This window comes from Typopeltis vanoorti, chromosome 4, assembly GCF_054136105.1.
Source record: "Typopeltis vanoorti isolate ZY-2024b chromosome 4, IOZ_Tvanoo_1.0, whole genome shotgun sequence".
Taxonomy (NCBI): Eukaryota; Metazoa; Arthropoda; class Arachnida; order Uropygi; family Thelyphonidae; genus Typopeltis; species Typopeltis vanoorti.
The window spans coordinates 19857212-19876207 of record NC_143552.1 but is presented as its reverse complement, the minus strand read 5'-3'; the positions used below and the strand labels follow the sequence as shown (position 1 = coordinate 19876207).

The window sequence follows — 18996 nt, the reverse complement described above, 5'->3', positions numbered from 1 at the left end:
TGTTGTGCAAATTGTTGAGATAATCTTTGAAATTGATAAGTTCATCTATTGTTCCACTGAATATGATGAAAATCTTGTCCACATAGCATAGCTATATTTTTGATTTTTTTTATCGTAATTCTTAAGAGCATTGTTTTCAAATTTTTCCATAAATAGGTTTGCTAATACCAGTGATAATGATGAACCCATGGCCAGTCCTTTTTGTTCCCACATTCTATCTTTATAGGTGAAAAAAGCATTGTTTATACAATGTTTAAAAAGATTCAAGATGTCCGGAGGGAAGAGGTCTTCTAGGAGATTCAAAATTTCTTGTCTCGGGCTAATATTTCTATTCTGTTTTTATACTTCATATGATAATCAATGGTACCAATCAAGGGGCATTATTTTATAGTCTCATTTATTTATGTGATTACCAAAAGGGAATTCTTATTTGTAAAATTTACAAATTCTTATTTGTAAAATCGTAATTGTAACAGGAAATATATTTTATTTAATAAAATCACTTTGTTAGGTTAACGTACGAGTTTGTTGCTTAATATATATCAAAAAATTGTTTTTTTTTTTTTTTTGTTTTTTTTTGAAAAAATAAAGTAAATAAGAACGAGGGACTCTCAAATTTGAGAAAAATTTAACAAAGGCCTCGGGCGAGCCCCTTATAGCTCACCACTGGGTGTAGTCAGTGGCGTGGCGTGGCGGTCCTGAGTTTGCCACCTCTCTCAATACACACCAAAAATATTACAAAACGTCAAAATGACGTAGGGAAAGAAATTAAAACACCATTTCTATTTTGTCACTGTATGTTGGCTATCCATATCTTCACCCAGTGGCGTACTCAGGATTTAATCTTGGAGGGGGCCAAGCGCTCCGGATTTAACCTTTGGGGGGGGGGGGGAGAGCGAGTTGAGTAGACGTTTTGCGAATACACACTACACATCATATACGACCTATAACTGAGCATCTGCAGTGATTGCTAATTCATAAGTAGCACACAACATAAATAAAAAAAATGAATTTTAATTAGGAAAAGATTTTTGGAAATTTTTCTAGTGTTTTTTCCTTTTCTTTGGGAGGTGCCCAGGCCCCCCCCTCTGGGTGCGCCACTATCTTCACCTATAATTTTGAATAGCTTTTCATGGTCGTGTTTTCAAAAGGTTAATAATTTTCACTGCTTTATCTAAAATATATTTTAAAGATGAAGGGATATTTTGAGCAACCAGTGCATGTCCATGAAGAACACAGTGACTACTCAAACATTTTAGCAACATTTTTTATTTGTGTTCCTGTCCCCTCCACAGGTCTTATCATTGACTCTGCACCATTGCTACATACAGAGACATTTCTCCCAACCTGTTCCACGAGTCTTCATAAAATTGTCAATACATTTAAATATCATTTCTTCTGTTGTGTTGATTTGTAAATTTTCACAGAGTAACATGTCTTCTTCAATAGATATTATTGTAGTAATAACGAACAAAAACTAATAAAACTGATAGATTTGCAACATCTGTTGTCTCATCTAATTGTAAAGAGGACTCGCACATGACTGAAGTCTTAAAATAAGTTCCTGCTCAATATTCTCAGCCATGTCATGAATTTTGCAGGAAACTGTATTATTGGAGAAAGAAATTTTATCTATTTGTTGACAAGATTTCTCATCAAACATACACTTGGACATTTTTGATTCATGGTTTTATGAGAGTTTCAGAAATTGTATGCACTTCACCTGCAAGCACTATACCAGTGATGGGGAACCTATGACATGCGTGTCAGCACTGACACACGTGAGGGTTTCAGGTGACACACCTTGGATGTTGAAAGATATTGGTATTCTGATGAAAAAACTGCAATAAATCGTGTAAGATCGCTAATCAGTTAAGACGAAGGTAGGTTTCAGTTCATTGAAAGAATTATATTTTATAGTTAGCCTATTTCTATTTTATTTTGTAGTTAGCTTATTTCAATTTTATTTTCTAACTAGCCTATAAACATCCAGCATTTTAAGTTTACATTTTCTTTCTTAATCATTATAATTTCTGCATAGTCATATATTATAAAAACTTATAAAATTATTATCACTATTATATGATAAAAACTTATAAAAATTATTATCAATATTATACAATACAAACTTATAAATACGCGCTTTATATATTATAAACTTAGTTTTCATTTGACTTCTGTGTGAAATTCGTTCATGCATGCATTCCAAGTCTCTCGACTGAGTAATACAAGTTCTAAATATATTTAAAACCACTTTAACAGAAAATATAATTAGCAGCATTAAATATTGAATTTATCTATTGAATAATGCAAATGGTAACAACTTACGATGACGTCTCAACAAAACCTACTAAATAGCTGCTATTTAGTAGCATGGTAGAGAGTGAAATGTAACAAGGTTGCTACGAATGTAAAGGTAATAAATCTGGCAACCCTGCTGAAAGAAGTAGTGGTAGTCTTGCATGGTCTGCCACTTAAGTAATTTGAGTTGCTGGTATATAATTCATTTCCAGTAATTATTTCTTATTAATTATTACTGCTTAATTACCGCTGTATATAATTGTGATTTTTTTTAATTTGTGAACCCTTTTACAATGGCAGCTAGCACTAATAAACTAAAATTATCACAGGAAGGAAGTGGAAGAAATTTCCAAGATGCTTGGACTGAATAATATGGTGTTATTGATAGAGGCGATAAAGTTCTCTGTAAATTGTGTGGCGAGCTATCTGTGAGTAGAACTTGGAATGTAAGAAGACATTTTGAAACTAAGCACAAATGGCTCCTAGAAAAAACTTTTGAAGAACGCAAAGAATACATATCGCAACATCTAAAACTGGCAGAATCACAATCAGGGACTTTAAATTTGTTTCAGGACCTTCAAATTTAGTAGCCAGAAGTTACAGTATTTCACATGCTACTGTTGAACATGGGAAACCACTTGGTGATGGTGATTATATTAAAGAAGCTTTTGTAAAGTGTGCACCATTTTTATTTGAGGACTTTCATAATAAGGAAGCTATTGTAAAGTGCATGAAAGAGTTACCATTAAGTAGGAATACTATTAAAGACAGAGTTATATCAATGAATGCTAGTATAGAAAATGAAATACAACAAGACTTGAATTCATCCATTGTTTTTCCATTTGTCTCGACAAAACTACAGATATTACGTCATCAGCTCGATTGGCTATTATTGCAAGGTATGTTCACAGTGATTCTATGCACGAGGAATTGATAAAGTTAGAAAATTTGCCTCAAAACACGACAGGTAAATACATATGCGACTGTGTTGTTAAAGTGTTCTGTGAGAAACAGATTGATTTATCGAAAATATTTTCGATTACAACTGATGCCGCGTCTAATATGGTTGGCCGTAATGTTGGTTTTATCAAACAATTTACAGAATATGTTGGTCATCCCCTGGTGGGATTTCGCACACAGTGGAGACACTGTGTGCGAAAGCAGGCTTAAAGTATTTGGATGACGTGATGAGAATTGTGACAAAGGTAACTAATTTTATTGCTGCCAGGGCTTTAAACAAACAAGAATTTAATTCACTTTTAAGCGAAGTTGAATCAGTGTACAATGGTCTATTAATGTACAATAATATTCAATGGTTGAATTGTGGCCAAGTACTTGAACGGTTTGTTGAATGTTTAAATGAAATTAAATTATATTTAAATACGAAGGGCATGGAGCAAGAATTTTCTCAGTTGAACAATTCTGCTTGGCTCAGTAAGCTGATGTTTTTTCACACATTTTTAATTTCACCTGAATGAACTTAATATACAATTGCAAGGTTTCGGAAAATCTGTCGATGTTATGTTTTGCACGATCAAAAGCTTTGAGATTAAACTCAAAATATTTCAACGTGATTTAGAAAGTAACAATTTTAAGTATTTCCAAAGAGCGAAAATTTTTTTTTAACGAAGCCAGCCCCAAACATCGTGAACAACATATCAACCAGTCTATTGTAGTTCTAAAGTCAGCAACTGAGCAGTTGTCTTCTAGATTTGAGCAATTTCGAATGTTGGAACAAACAATCCAATTCATAAAGTATCCTGATGAAACAGAATTCATGGATCTGAAATTAGATGGCTTTGAGTGGTTGGATTTAAAAGATCTAGAAATGCAACTAGCCGACTTCCAGCCTGCTAGTTGCATTTGTTTTCCTATCTGGAAAAAATAGTTTACTGCTCCTAGAAATGAATTAGAAGAACTTGAGCGGGAACGTCTGCATGATACCGCGTGTAAAAATTCACACTGTGAAATTCTAAGCGTGTGGAATAGCCTTGCCAAAAATTTTCATGCTCTTAAAATCTTTGCTGAAGCTTTTCTAACAATTTTCTATTCTACATACTCTTGTGAAACTATTTTCTGCCTTAAATAATATCAAATCGAAAGGGAGAAAATATTGAGCAATGATTTGAGAACTGTCTGTGTAGCATTAAAATGTACACATTATAGCCCTTCTATAAAGCAGCTTTCTATCAGTGCTCAGCAACAGAAAAGTCATTAAATGTAATATAAGTTGGTAATTTAATTTTATTAAATTAATTGTATAATGTGAATTCATAGATTTTATATCAATGTCCTATTAAATAAATAGCCTAATATGATATGTATAAGTCACATCTATGATTATATGTAGTTAAATTTATAATGCATGCAAGTGGCACATCAACGTCAATATTTAAAAATAAAAGATGTTTGACACACCTGGGTAAAAAGGTTCGCCATCACTGCACTATACAATAGCTTACTCTGTAGGAAGCCATTGTTGCCCTCCAACAACATTTTCAACATAAAATGTTTAGTTTTGTGAAGATACGCAAGTTTTCTTTCAAAATATTTTACATCTTTGTTTTTATTCTGAATGGTTAATTTCAAAATGTCTGCACAATTTAGCTGGTGCTAATGAACTATTTGATAAGATCTTATTGCATAATATACATGTCGCATCAGGGGGTCTCCAAGACAGTAGTTTCGTCAGTATCCATTTTACCAGTGTCCTTGTCACTAGAAACATGTGATCTACTTGCTACACTTTTTTTTAAAAAACTTCTGTCAACTAACAATCCATGATATTTTAATTTGGGTATACACAATCGTCATATTACTTGATGCCCACTTTATTTTTATCTGAAAAGTACATAAGACATCACAATGGTGTTTTGCAATGCAATCATTTTCTGTATTTTTATGCTATTCATACGCTGCACACATGATCTACATCATCAAGGGATATGATTCAACTAGTGGCAGGAGAATCAAATGCAAGCATTTGATTTATTCATCCACCACTTGACTCAATGGATTTCATTGAAATTTTTGAAACCGTATTTAAATAAATTTTTCATACATATTTTAAACTATTAATTAGAGCTCAAAAATCTAATTTTATTGCTGAACCCAAAATTTTATCATCAGAATCCTATGTTTCTGCGGAACAAGTTGGGAACTGCTGCTCTAGAGAGGTGTTGTTCTTCCACTTGATAAACCACTTATCCAGAAAACTTTTGTTTAGCTAGTTTTATGCAGTGTTTAGCTTTCTTACATTTGTCTCTGTATTCTCTATTTCTTTTGAAATTTCTCTATTTACTATGACACCTGTCTGCAGAGGGTGCAGTTACAATTTCAGTTCAAATATGCTTCCTTTTCTTTTTTTTGCATTTCACAGCACTTCATAAACTGCTAATTTCATTAATATTATTCACTTGTTAATTTCATTTTATTCTCTACAACCAACTTGTACTGTATCTATATCATAGAGACCATAGGAATTTTTTTGTAGTTTGTTATAGTGAGTGAGCTTGCTATGGCAATAGTCCACTGTGTGTGTGTGTGTGTGTGTGTATATATCATCATCGAATTCCTGACATGTACCCTCAAGGGGTGTACAGGATATGATAGTACTACATGAAAAATTTATGTCATTACTTACTTCCTATCTACAATTTTCTTCCAAATCAGTCTGTTACTTGTCAAGACTCCAACATTATCAGATCTTATATTTCTATTGTCTAAGGCAGTGCTTCCCAAACTTCTGGATGTCAGGGCCCCCTTTGCAAAAATTAAAATATTTCACGGACCCCCTCGAAAAAAAATCGTAATAGTGAGATATATTATTATAATATTTATTGTATTTATATTCAATACAAAACATACACAGCGAATATTGCAAAAATCAAATGCATATATTACACTTTTTCCTCTTACCGTTTGGTTCTGAAGATGGTGCGGGCTGTTCTGGTAAAATATGAAATACTGTCCTTTTTTTTTTTTTGAGTCTGTTTCTGCTTCTTCTGATTGTTTGCGGGATTTTTTTATTATTTTCTATCAGCCACTTATCCATCTCAGGGTTAAATGTTTTAACGTAGAATAGATCAAATAATATCACCACTTACCGATACTGGCACACCACAGACTGATAACATGAAATTAGTGAATATTAACTGAATAAGGGAATCCCCGGACCAGGAACATTTTTCCCTTTTGTGACTTTTCTCCCTTTACGGTAATTAAGCCTAATGCAAAACAGACAGCAAAGGCAGGGTATTAAAACGTGCATATGATTGGTGCGGTATTAACAAAATAATCGCGCAACCGAAAGATAAAAGCATAGCTAACAATTGAATTGAAATGCTCTCTCTTCAACCGAATTCCATATGTGAAACTGCCATAACATTCATTATATATATATATTACTTAGTTTTAACACTTTTACGAATTTTAAAACGTTCAGTTGAATTTTATTGCTGCCTTGGGAAATTGAACTCACACACATCTAATTAATAACAATAGTTTTTAGTTAGATACTGTGTTTGTCCATGCAACATATAGTTTTGTTTCAGTCTATACAGCATACTTTCTGTATGAGGGGACATGTGATTCATTAATTAGTGTGTTTTTATTCCAGTTGTCTCTAATTGCACTATTTGTTGAGAAATATATTACACAGACTCCTCATACCTTATTCACTGGCATAATAAAAGTACTTGTTTTTATTGCCTCTGCAGTATAGTGGCTGTTAGGGAGGGCGTGTTGTTTACCACTGCAAGGAGTCACTATCTCCCCACATGAACTTGTTTAAGCTTTTTTTCATGTGTGAAGTATATGCGAAACTTTTATTGGTAACGTAAAACTAGCTCTGATGACAGTGATAATATAAAACGAGTTTTGATATGTATATAAAGTTAATATCCACAGTCCCTGATTACGAACGCACGCGTGATGAAAGGGACAGGAAGATTTGGAGCTTCCCTGGAGAGCATTCGAAGTAAATACAATTAACCACTGCTTTGAAATGAAACATATGAATAAGCAATATTTACTAATATTCATTAAGTACCGAAATACGCAGGAAGCAAAGTTTGTGAACCAACACCAATGTGTGAATTTTCCCATTAAAATATAAAAAAATAACAAAAAAGAAATAATAAATAATAAAAGTTAAATACGTTTCTTTTAAAATAAAAAAAATCTACTTAGTCTTAAAACATTTTAAATTTGTTTTCATTATTTCACGGCCCACCTCAACAAATCCTATGCCCCCCCTCAGGGGGCCGCAGCCCACAATTTGGGAAGCGCTGGTCTAAAGCACTTTGTACTGTATCAATCCACCTATATCTTGGTCTTCCTCTGGGTCGTTTTCCTGCCAACCTGGCAGAGAACACTTGTTTTGCTAATCTTTCCTCGCCCATTCTGTTTAAGTGACCATACCACCTGAGATTAGCTCTGCTAACGCATTCCTGGATGCTGACAATGTCAAGTTCTTTCCTAATATTCTCTTTTTTAATATGATATTGCCATTGATGCCATCTGTTCACGCCTATAATCTTTCTCAGGACTCTCATATTTGCGGTCTCTAGTCTGGTCAAGTGTTTTACTTCTGACCCAGCTCTCAGATCCATACGTTAGAACTGGTTTGAACACTGTCTTGTATACAGCTAATTTAGTGTTCCAACTAACTTCTCTTTTATTCCATATGAACTTATTCAATTGACTGCCTACCATACCAGCTTTGTTGATTCTGTTGTCTATTTCCATGTTTAATTTACCATCTTCACTAAAAATCGTGCCTAAGTAGCTGAAATGTTTTGCTTGTTCCATGGGTTTCCCCGTTCACAACAGTTGACATTTTCAACAATTCTACCTATTTTCATTGTCGTCTTTTTAATGCTGACCTTCATACCATATCTATTACAACAGTTATTCAATTTAGTCAGGGAATCTTGCAAACTTGTTGCGGATTTATTTAGAAGTATAACATCGTCCGCATAAAGCAAAGAGCTGACATTAACATCTCCAATTCTGATATCATGTTTAATACCACTTTCCTTCATAATGTAATCCATATAGATAATTAATAACAGAGGGGATAATGAACATCCTTGTCTCACACCAGATTTAACATTAAACCATCTCCTGTACTTCTTTCAATTCTAACTGCTGACTTACAACTCAAATAAAGACTAAGTATTGCTTGATATAATTTTCCATTGACACTATATAACTGTAGTGTATTGAATAGCTTCTCTCTTGGCACCTTGTCATATGCCTTTTCCAGATCGACAAAACTTAAATACAGATCTTTGTTATATTCCCATGCTTTCTCAACTATTTGTCGTAAAGTGAAGATCTGATCCTGACAACCTCTATTTGGCCTGAATCCAGCTTGTTCTTCACCAAGCTTTTCTTCCACAATTCTTCTCAACCGTTTTTCAAGTATACTTGCATAGATTTTGCCAGGAACACTCAGTAGGGAAATACCCCTGTAATTCTCACATTCAGTTTTATTTCTCTTTTTATATATGGGTACCATGAGAGCTCTACTTTAATCATCAGAAATTCGTCCCTCTGTCCAGGACTTCTGAACTATGCAGTATAACCACTGAAAGACTTTTATACCACCATACTTCAGCATTTCTGGTCGAATATCATCTACTCCTGCTGCCTTTCCACATTTCAAGCCTTTGATGGCTTTTTCTACTTGAAGTATGGATATGTATGCCTGTTGAGTGTTTTTTACCACTATACTATCACTGCTTGTTTCATTTAGCAATTTTTCGAAGTAATTACTCCATACTTCAAGGATATCTTTTTCTCCTGTTTTCATGTCACCATTATCATCTCTAATTCCTTTAATAGCACTCTTACCTCCATTTCTAAGCTTCTGTAACAACTTCCAGAATATCTTACCACCTTCTTGATATTTATTTTCTATGTTCTTGCCAAAGTCCTCCCATGACTTTTGTTTAGCTAGTTTTACACGGTGTTTCGCTTTCTTACATTTGTCTCTGTATTCTCTAAGAGCAAAAGCTGACTTATTTGCTAGGAACTTTTGATATGCTTTCTTCTTTTCCTTCACTGCCTCTTTAACTTCCTGTGTCCACCATGGAGTTCTGATTTTTCTATCCTTCCAGACAACCTCACCACATGCCTCTGGCTGAATCAATCAGGGTTTTCTTCAAGGCTTGCCAGTGAATCTTCAAGGTTTGGTTCCTGTTCTCAAACTCTTCCATTTTTTCTTCAATAATCTTTGTGTATTTTAGTCTACAGTTCACATCTGAGAGCTGTTCAACTTTTATTCGCATATATATATATATATATATATATATATATATTCCTAATATTCTGGCTGGAAATTGCTTTATTCTCTGTTCAAAAAAATTTTAATTTTGCTAATGCTGAAAAAATTTGAATACACCTGGCAGATGAGTTAAGAGCACTTCTGTTTACTTTACTGGCACAATGTCATGCTCAAGTATGAAACATCTGTTTTTTATAATTCTCTGAGATCATTTTCACAGCTTAAATTTTTTAAGATTAGTTTTGGATGTATTGTAATGCACAAATATTTCATTTCTGTTTGATGTACCTCTGAACACTGTTTAGCAAACCAGCCAAACTCTTTGGCTGAGTAGTGTTAATGCATCTGTTTTTCAGCCAACAGGCTGCAGGTTTGCATCCCTGCATGGATGTTTGTGATTGTCTTTAGGTAAGAGATGCATTTCATTGCATGGTGTGAGACCACTGCCCTGCTTACTGGAAACTGGCATTTATCTTTGTGAAACATTTAAAACTATAGGTGGTTGTTTTCATTGCTTGTATGTATCCTTACTGTCTTGCTTGAAGGGTAAATTTTGGCTGACTCATATTTGCTGTTTATTCCTTTTTGGGAAAAATTGATATAAAAAATAAAAACAGTACATTGTAATGTGGCCCACAGTTTCAACTATGGACCACTTTAATCAACTGTTTGTTCTCACCAAAATGAATGCTGTTTTAAATTCCAAATAAGAACAAATAATGTTTATTAGACATATATATTCACAAGAATATAGTAATTTTATTACTGCAAATAAACTAAAACAAAATGCCTGTTAAAAGGTCTATTTTAACCCTAGTTAGAGAGCAAATAGGAATTCTAGAGCAGATCCAGTTTCTTATAAAGCAAATTTCAGCTCAGCATTGCAGAACAGATAGCACTCTCAGGTATCACAAAATTTTTGTAAATGTTTTTTGTTACCAGAATCCTGTAAAGTCTAATGAATTAGTAAATTGATTGACCTTTATAACTTCATAAATTATAAAACACATTGCATTATTTATATTTTATTAGCATAATTCTGTATATTTTTGAAAATTATGAATTAGTAATAAATAATTCCACTTTTTAACCTATTCATCATTGCTTTAACTGGAATTTATTGTAGATTGGTCAGAAAAAGAGAAGAAGCAGCTGTCTGAAGAACTTAGTGATGTTTTGATTTATCTAGTGAGATTAGCAGAAAAATGTCATATTGATCTTCCAGCAGCAGCATTGGAGAAAATTTCTTTAAATAAAAAGAAATATCCCGTTAATAGAGTTTTTGGGTTGAGAAAAAAATATACCGAGTATAATTAAATATTTATGTTAAAGTTTAATTTGAAAAATGTTTCAAGTAAGATATGTGAAAACAGCAGTTCCTAATTGTTACTCCAATAATAAAGTTTTTTTTTTTTTTTTTTTGGAATATTTTTCAAATAGTATTGTAGTGTATTCTAGTGTCAGATTATAATGTCTTCCATTGCACATTATATAACAACTATTCTAAACAGTAGATACTTGATTATCATTTTGGAGTAGTTATAATTTCTGGATAAGATCACTAGAGGAAGAAACTGGCTGAAGATTTGTACCTTTTGTGTGAAGTTGGTGACATGGATAACAGGATGGCCAATGGAGTGGTATATGGTGGAAAATTAAGGACAAGACGTGATCAATAGCATGCTACAAAGTTCTATACTTGGGTTACTGCTGTTTAATTTATACATTAATGATATTGGGAATGATTTAAGGGGAGTAGGGGATATACAGTTATTTGCTGATAATTCTAAATCAGAGAGGACAGTTACTAAAGTTGATAAGGAGATTCTGCAAGGTGATCTATATAAACTGAGAGTATGGAAAAATAATGGTTGTCACTTAGGTGAGTCAGAGTGTAAAGTTTTTCACTTTGGGATTAAAAGATTATATCATTGACTTCATCCTGAAGGGAGAACATGTAGAACAAGTAAAGCATTTCAGCTATTTAGGAACAATTTTAGTGAAGATGGCAAAATCAATATAGAAATAGACTACAGAATTAGTAAAGCTGGTATGATAGGAAGTCAACTGAATAAATTTATATAGAATAAGAGAGAAATTAGTCAAAACACAAAACTAGCTGTTTACAAGACAGTGTTAAAACCAATTTTAACTTATGGATCTGAGAGCTGGGAATAAAGAAATAAAACACTTGATCAAAGAGTAGAGATCACTGATATGAGAGTTCTGAGAAAAATTAGGGGAGTGAACAGATGGTGTCAATGGCAGTATCATATTAAAAATGAGGATGTTACGAAAGAACATGACATTGTGTTAGCATTCAGGAATGTGTAAGTAGAGCTAATCTCAGGTGGTATGGTTACTTAAACAGAATGGGAGAGGAAAGGTTAGCATAGCAAGTATTCTTTGGCTAGGATGATAGGAAAAATTCCCAGAGGAAGACCAAGATCTTGTGGATTTATACAGTAAAAAGTGCTTTAGAAAATAGAAATATAAGATATGATAATATTGGAGTCCTGATAGTATAAATTAAGCAACAGCAGTCCCAGAATAGAACTCTGTTCTATTCTGGGATTGCAGAATAGAACAGAGTTCTAAAATAGAACTCTCTGGCTTTCTCTTTCAAGAAATTATGCTACCATACACAACTTGCTACTCTCATCATCCAAATGTTTCTGTAACCAGACTGCCAACTGAGCATACTCACTTAGTAGTCTGGAATGTGTTATGTATTAACTAATTATACACTGCTAATCTGTTTCTTTACACATAACTGAGTATTCCCATTCCTCTCAGCTCCAGCAATTGTTTGTCATGTGGTATATTCTCTCAAACACCTTTGAACAATCTGGAAAAATTAATGCATACACATCTCTTCTTATTATAAAACATCTAAGCCATTGAAACAAGTTCTTTCCTCAAAAATCCTTGCTGCTCTCTGGAAAGATTTCTGTTATCATCAATCCAAGAGTTGAATGAATTTCTGACCATCATCTCTCTTTCACCACAGCATCTGATACACATACTGGTCTGTAATTTGGGACACTGACCACTTAGATTTTCCCCTTATACAGGGGCACTATTTCCTCCCCCTCCTCCTGCTGTACCAGGACTGTTCCTATTGCCAGATTCTTGTTAAACACCCATATTAAAGGTTATATCATTATTATCCAGTCCTACAGCCTTATTAGCATCAAGCTTATTTAAAATTTCTGAACTGCCAGTCTCTACACTTCCTTACCAGTTATTCAGTATAACCACCTCCAGTATGAAATACACTGACAGAATACTCAACAGACATGTCCACTATCGCTAGACTGTGACTTGTGTGCTATTGCCAGTAATTAATATTGATCTTCCACATCCAAGCTTTCTTCTGCTTTCTTTCTACTGCTATAAAGCTGTAGAAATGCTTTGTCTCAGCCATTTACTTTTCATATGTATGCCAATTTCACTCTTTAGTAAATTAAAGATGTCAAGAAATTATGTTCTTTCTTTCATCCTTAGCCTGTTTGTGGCATATGAAGTCACTTCACGACCTGACTACTTGTATATAAGGGCTAATGACTTCACATTGATTGCCTTAGTATCCCATAATGCTAAAAAGACCAAAAGTACCATAAAAAGAATATTCTATTAAGGAACTAAAGACAGGTGAAGTCTTGTTGAAGATATAGAGTAGGAGTAGGAAATGAATACAGATATACTGAAATTTTTTGGAAAAAGAGCAAAGTCAATAATAATGGTAAGTACCTGCTGGATTTCTTTTGAGGTGATTTTGGGACTAGTCATTGCTAATGCCATGTTCCAAACAAAGGCATACATATCCAAATCCATATGAAGAGAAGACATGAAATAAAAGTATCTTATTTCTTGTATCTTCTTTAGGAAATAGGCTGGAACATTGAAAACATCAACTACATCCTGAAGGAAAAACCTATAGAGCAAGAAAAGCATTTCAGCTATTTAGGTAATTTTTAGTGAAGATAGCAAACTAAATATGGAATCAGACAACAGAATTAGGAAAGCTGGTATAGTAAAGAGTCAAATGAATAGGAGAAAACTAGCTGTATAGAAGATAGCATTCAAAAGAATTTTAACTTATGAATCCGAAATTAGTTTGGTCAAACTGATCACAGATATGAGCGTTCTTAGAAAAGTTAAGGAAGTAAACAGATGGCATCAGTGGCAGATCAGTATTAAAAGTGAGGGATATTAGGAAGGAATTTAACACTGCTAACATTCAGGAATGTATGAACAGAGGTATGGTCACTTACACAGAATGGAAGTGGAAAGGTTAGCAAAATAAGTTTTTTTTTTTTTGTCAGGATGGCAGAAAAGATAGACTAAAATCAAGGTGGAAGGATTCACTAAACAACATCTTAGAAGATCTAATGATATTGGAGTTGTGATAGATAACAGATTAATTTGGAAGAAAATTGTAATAAGGTAGTAATGTTATAAACTTTTCATTTAGTATGTTTTCTTACATATTAGAAGATATGTTTAGTTAAAACATTCTTTTCAAATTTTTGTATTTTTCAAAAGTTGGTCCTTGTTAGGGATCTAAATAGCAGAGTAGGAAGTAATTGTCAGACACACAAAAATATTAGGAAAAATTTGGAGAAAAGAGGAAAGCTAATAATAATGGCAAATACCTGTTGAATTTCTGCTCAGGACATGGACTGGTTATTACTAATACAATGTTCCAACATAAAAATGTGCAGAAATTCACATGGAGAGAAGAGGCAAGGAATAGGAAAAGTGTCTCATTGACTGTTATTGTTGATAGCGATGTTTTCTCCCTGGTGCAGGAAACTTGAGTGGACAGAAATTTGAAATTGGAAGTGATCACCATTTAGTCTTGAGCAGGAAAAAATATAATTTTGTACTGAAAAGAAGAACATGTAAGAAAATTTTAAAACAAATAAAAGTTGAGTAACTTTCAGATGTGATACACACATTATTCAAGAAAAGATGAAAAGTTTGAGAACAGGAACCAAACCTTGGAGATTCATTGACAAGCCCTGAAGAAAACATTGATTCAGTCAGAGAGGCATGTGGTGAGGTTGTCTGCAAGGATAGAAAAATCAGAACTCCATGGTGGACACAGGAAGTTAAAGAGGCAATGAAGGAAAAGAAGACTAAAGCATATCAACAGTTGCTGGCAAATAAGTCAGCTTGTGCTCTTAGAGAATACAGAGACAAATATAAGAAAGCTAAACACTGTGTAAAACTAGCTAAACAAAAGTCATGGGAGGACTTTGGTAAGAACATAGAAAGTAAATATCAAGAAGGTGGCAAGATATTTGGAGGGGCTATTGAGAAAGCCAGGAAATGGAGGAAAAAGTTCTGTAAAAGGAATTAGAGATGATAAAGGTGATATGAAAACTGGAGAAAAAAAGATATCCTTGAAGTATGGAGTAATTACTTCAAGAAAGCAATTAGCACAGTGGTAAAAAAAAAAACACTGACCAGGCATGCAATCAGAAATACATATCCATACTTGAAGTAGAAAAAGCCATCAAAAGCCTGAAATGTGGAAAGACAGCTGGAGTGGATGATATTCAACTAGAAATGCTCAAGTATGGGGTATAAAAGTTTTACAGTGGCTGCACTGCATAGTTCAGAAGGCCTGGACAGAGGGATGAATTACAGATGATTGGAGCAGAGCTCTCATAGTATCCATATATAAAAAGGGAAATAAAACAATGTGAGAATTACAGAGGTATTTCTCTACTGGGTGTTCCTGGTAAGATTTATGTAAGTAATGTTATGAAGCCAGTATATTATGATGATCTATTCATTTTGCATTTGCTGTTGATTTGTGGGTTGAAAAACTTATTTTAAATCCCAAGGGAGAGGGGACTTAATAAATGTCAGACCACTTAACTTACTTTCACTTGAAATGCACTTATAAAGATTCCTCATGTTCTAAATGGTTTTAAATTTGGTCTTGCCATCTGAAGGGAAAATGTTGCATCATCCTTGAGAGTGCACCACAGAAATGCAGTGCTTAAGAAGTAAGGAGCTTTTGTAGTGCATTTTTCAGACTGGTAGTTGGGCTGTAAAACTGATCTAGAACAACTTGAGCATCCTCAGATCTTTTTGTAGTTTATCTCAGAGGCAGGTATCATAAGCTGGAAAATCTCCAGTGTAGTGGCTGCAGCAAAAGTTACTATTTGTTAATTTCATTATTTTTGAGATGAGAACAGTAATCTGATGAGACAGATTTGTTGCCCTCTTCTAGAATGGATTGGATACGGATCTCGACTGCATTTCAAACAGCAATATATATACCTGCTGGAGTTTAGCCTTGTCTTTTGATAATGCTGTGAGCATATCATCAGTATGCATAAAGAGAAAAGAGCATGGAAAAAAAACAAAAACAAATTGTAACCCTTAATTCTGGTGTAGAATGAGAAGATACAACTAATTTTTGGGAATGAATAAAGATTTTCACAATTGGCCTTTGCACACTCTGACTTTAATTGGTTTGTCAACTGAAAGCTGTTTAGGATGCAAAGAATCTTTAATTGAGATTTTCAACTTAGGGTGACTTAGCCAGTTCAGAGAGAGGTGGCAAAATTTTTCCTCTTAGAAACAGGTTTTTTCTTCTTGCAAGGCAAACAGACTGTAAAGTCTATTTACTTGGCTGTGACAAACCATTGATCATAATATACAAGGGGAAGATGAAAATAATATTAACAGTAAAATCTGTCTTTGCTGATAGGAAATTCAGCACAACACTAAATTGTTTATAAATTTCAGGATAATAACACCCCCACTTTTCAAGAAGCAGGTATGAAATTGTGTGTATGGTATGCCATTTGGTAACAGAGATGTTTTAGATGGATTCATATTGAGGGAACTTCAAAAGTGTTACTGAATATAAGAATTTGGGTATTGCCAGTTTAAGTTCAGGAATTATATTGCTAAGATAGTGATGAAATATCAGAAGACTGTTGTTTTAATTAAAAGAAGCTTTGCTTCCCGAAGAATGAAAATTATATCTCTGAAAGTACTCACCAGGATGCTATTGGATTGGCTCTCTACCTACTTTGCAATGCATGCTAAGACAACTAGGAAGGTATGATGATAATTGTGAGATCTGACCAATTAGCTATAATTTGATGAACATAACACAAAAAGGAAGGAAGAATTAATTGATCTAATTAAAGCTTATAAATTATTCACAATCTAAGCATGTGGAATTTTTAGTTAAGAAGAGAGTTATATGAAATCACAGAGCTGGTGATCATGACAAACTCAGAAGGCAGTTTGGAACAGTACCAGGGCATAAGAAACTGCAAAAAGAGAGAGGGAGAGAGCGATTTTAGTAGTGTGCACGAAAATGATCAAGGAGTGTTTGAAAGAATTATCTGACTACATACCCTCCTTTGGGAGGACATACCATTGGGGGTTAAATGGATAAGTAATAACTTCAGACAGGAGTTACAAAAATGTTGTGAAGGGATCTCTGAAAGAGACAGAGAATCAGCAAGCTCATGAACACTACAGAGCTAAGAAAGATGGGCTAGACCATGAGTGGGCAACCTTTTTAAGTGATGTGCCAAAATTGCCAAATCTTTGATGCAAAATTTTCTCACATGCCAACCGAAATTTTGGGGAACACATTATTTGGTGTCTTAAGTATTGGGAGAACCTTTCAAATAATCAAAAATCACACTAGAGCAGTAAAATCAAAGACTATTGCAAGAGTGATTATTGTAAGTCATGAAAGACTGAAGGAATGTAAAAATTAGTGATGGAATTTTTACTTAAAAGTCCTGTTTTGTTGATAGTGTGGATATTTTTTTATTTGCCTTTAAGTGTAATTCTAGCTGCCATATATAGCCACATAATTTAAAGATCATAATTTTAACATCAGCAAAAGAGTAAACAATTTAATTTTTGATTTCTTTTTATAAAGATCAATCAGACATAAGTTTTTGTCTGATTGACAAAATATATGATATTTCTAATATATTACAGTGCACAATCTCAATCATTTTGACTAAAGCACAATAAAAGAAAATAAAATTAAAGATATTGTTTTATTAATTCTTAATCCCTTACGAGTAATACATAAAAATTACAGATAAAATAAAATGTTCTTTTACTTATGTAATATATTAAACAGAAGTTAATCTTTACCATTTTTAGCAGAAAACATCGAATCAAAACTAGAGAAAGAAAAATAGTGGACATTTTGCTTATTTAGCATCAATGAGACTTCTGCTGCTGCATCACTGATGACAGATAATTTATATCAGGTTTATATTTTGTAACCTTTAGAGATATGTGTACACTACGAGCTTCATCTGTAAGACTACTCCTATTACGAGTAATTAACAAAGTTCATCACTGAGAACAATGATTCATAAGAATATATAGATACAAAAAATGGATAGTAATGCTGTTGTTGCAAGGGTTTTTAAACATACAAAAGTTTCTGGAATAGTATTCCAAGTCATTAGTACTTTGTTTTCTGCACTTCTCTCTGTTACTCCCATCTCTAATCACTCCTTTTCAATATTTTCCAAGTCAACTCTGAGGTCAACAAATTTCTGCCCTCCAAATTGAGCTACTTTGAAAATCCATCAACTGCATTTCAAAATCATCCATATTTATCCACGAAAACATCTGCAAGTTTAATTCATCCAGTTTTATAGTGTCCGGAAACTTAATGAATTTTGCAGTCTCTTTGAATTCTCCGAACTTAACAAATCTTAGAGAAACTGCTCAACAGTTGACACATTGATGTTTAAAAATAGCTTTTGAAGACATTGGCAGTCTGTTTTGTTATCCTTTTTGAGATCATTAATGTATTTCTTTAGGTTTGGAAAATATCTAAATCTCTCACTGTCTACATCCCTCTTAAAAACTCCTAGTTTCATTTCAAATGCCTTTATGTCATCAAACATAACATTAAGAGTCTTACCAGAGCCCTGTAGTTTAAGGTTCAAGTCATTTAAATGGTTGCAAAAATCTGTAAAAAACATCACTTTACAAACCCATACTATGTCATACATTTCTTTATAAGATATTTGTTGATTAGACAAAGAAAGATTTATCTCATCCAGGCATTCAACAAATCGTTTCAGAATAAGATCTCGACTAAGCCAGCGAACATTGTTGTACATTATTAGTCCTTTGTACACCGAATCCACATCATTCAGTAGGTTCTGAAATTGTTTTTTATTCATAGCATGTGCAGAAATATAATTAATAACCTTAGTTACTGTTTGCATCACTTCTTTAAGTTCCTTTAGGCCAGCTTTTGCACATAAAGTCTCCTCATGTATGATGCAATGAAAACCTATCAGATGACCAACATGTTTTGCAAAGAGATTTACAATCTTGCTTCCTTACCAATCATGCTAGATGCCATCTGTTGTGAT

At 33.5% G+C, this 18996-nt stretch overlaps 1 protein-coding gene across 3 annotated transcripts in view; it reads left to right on the top strand.

The window, feature by feature from the left end:
- The window catches only part of LOC150107150 (dCTP pyrophosphatase 1-like), a 46792-nt gene extending 28977 nt beyond the window's left edge, over positions 1–17815 (top strand). Inside the window, exons 4-5 of one of the 3 annotated variants that reach the window (XM_090391033.1) lie at positions 10410–10497; positions 10719–10897. In XM_090391033.1, coding sequence (XP_090247159.1) covers positions 10410–10497; positions 10719–10752 — 122 coding nt within the window. In that variant the 3' untranslated portion in view covers positions 10753–10897. Of the gene's footprint in view, positions 1–10409; positions 10498–10718; positions 11006–17758 lie in introns of those variants that run through there. The other 2 variants (XM_090391034.1, XM_090391031.1) reach the window with 2 other exon arrangements.
- Positions 17816–18996: the final 1181 nt, after the last annotated feature.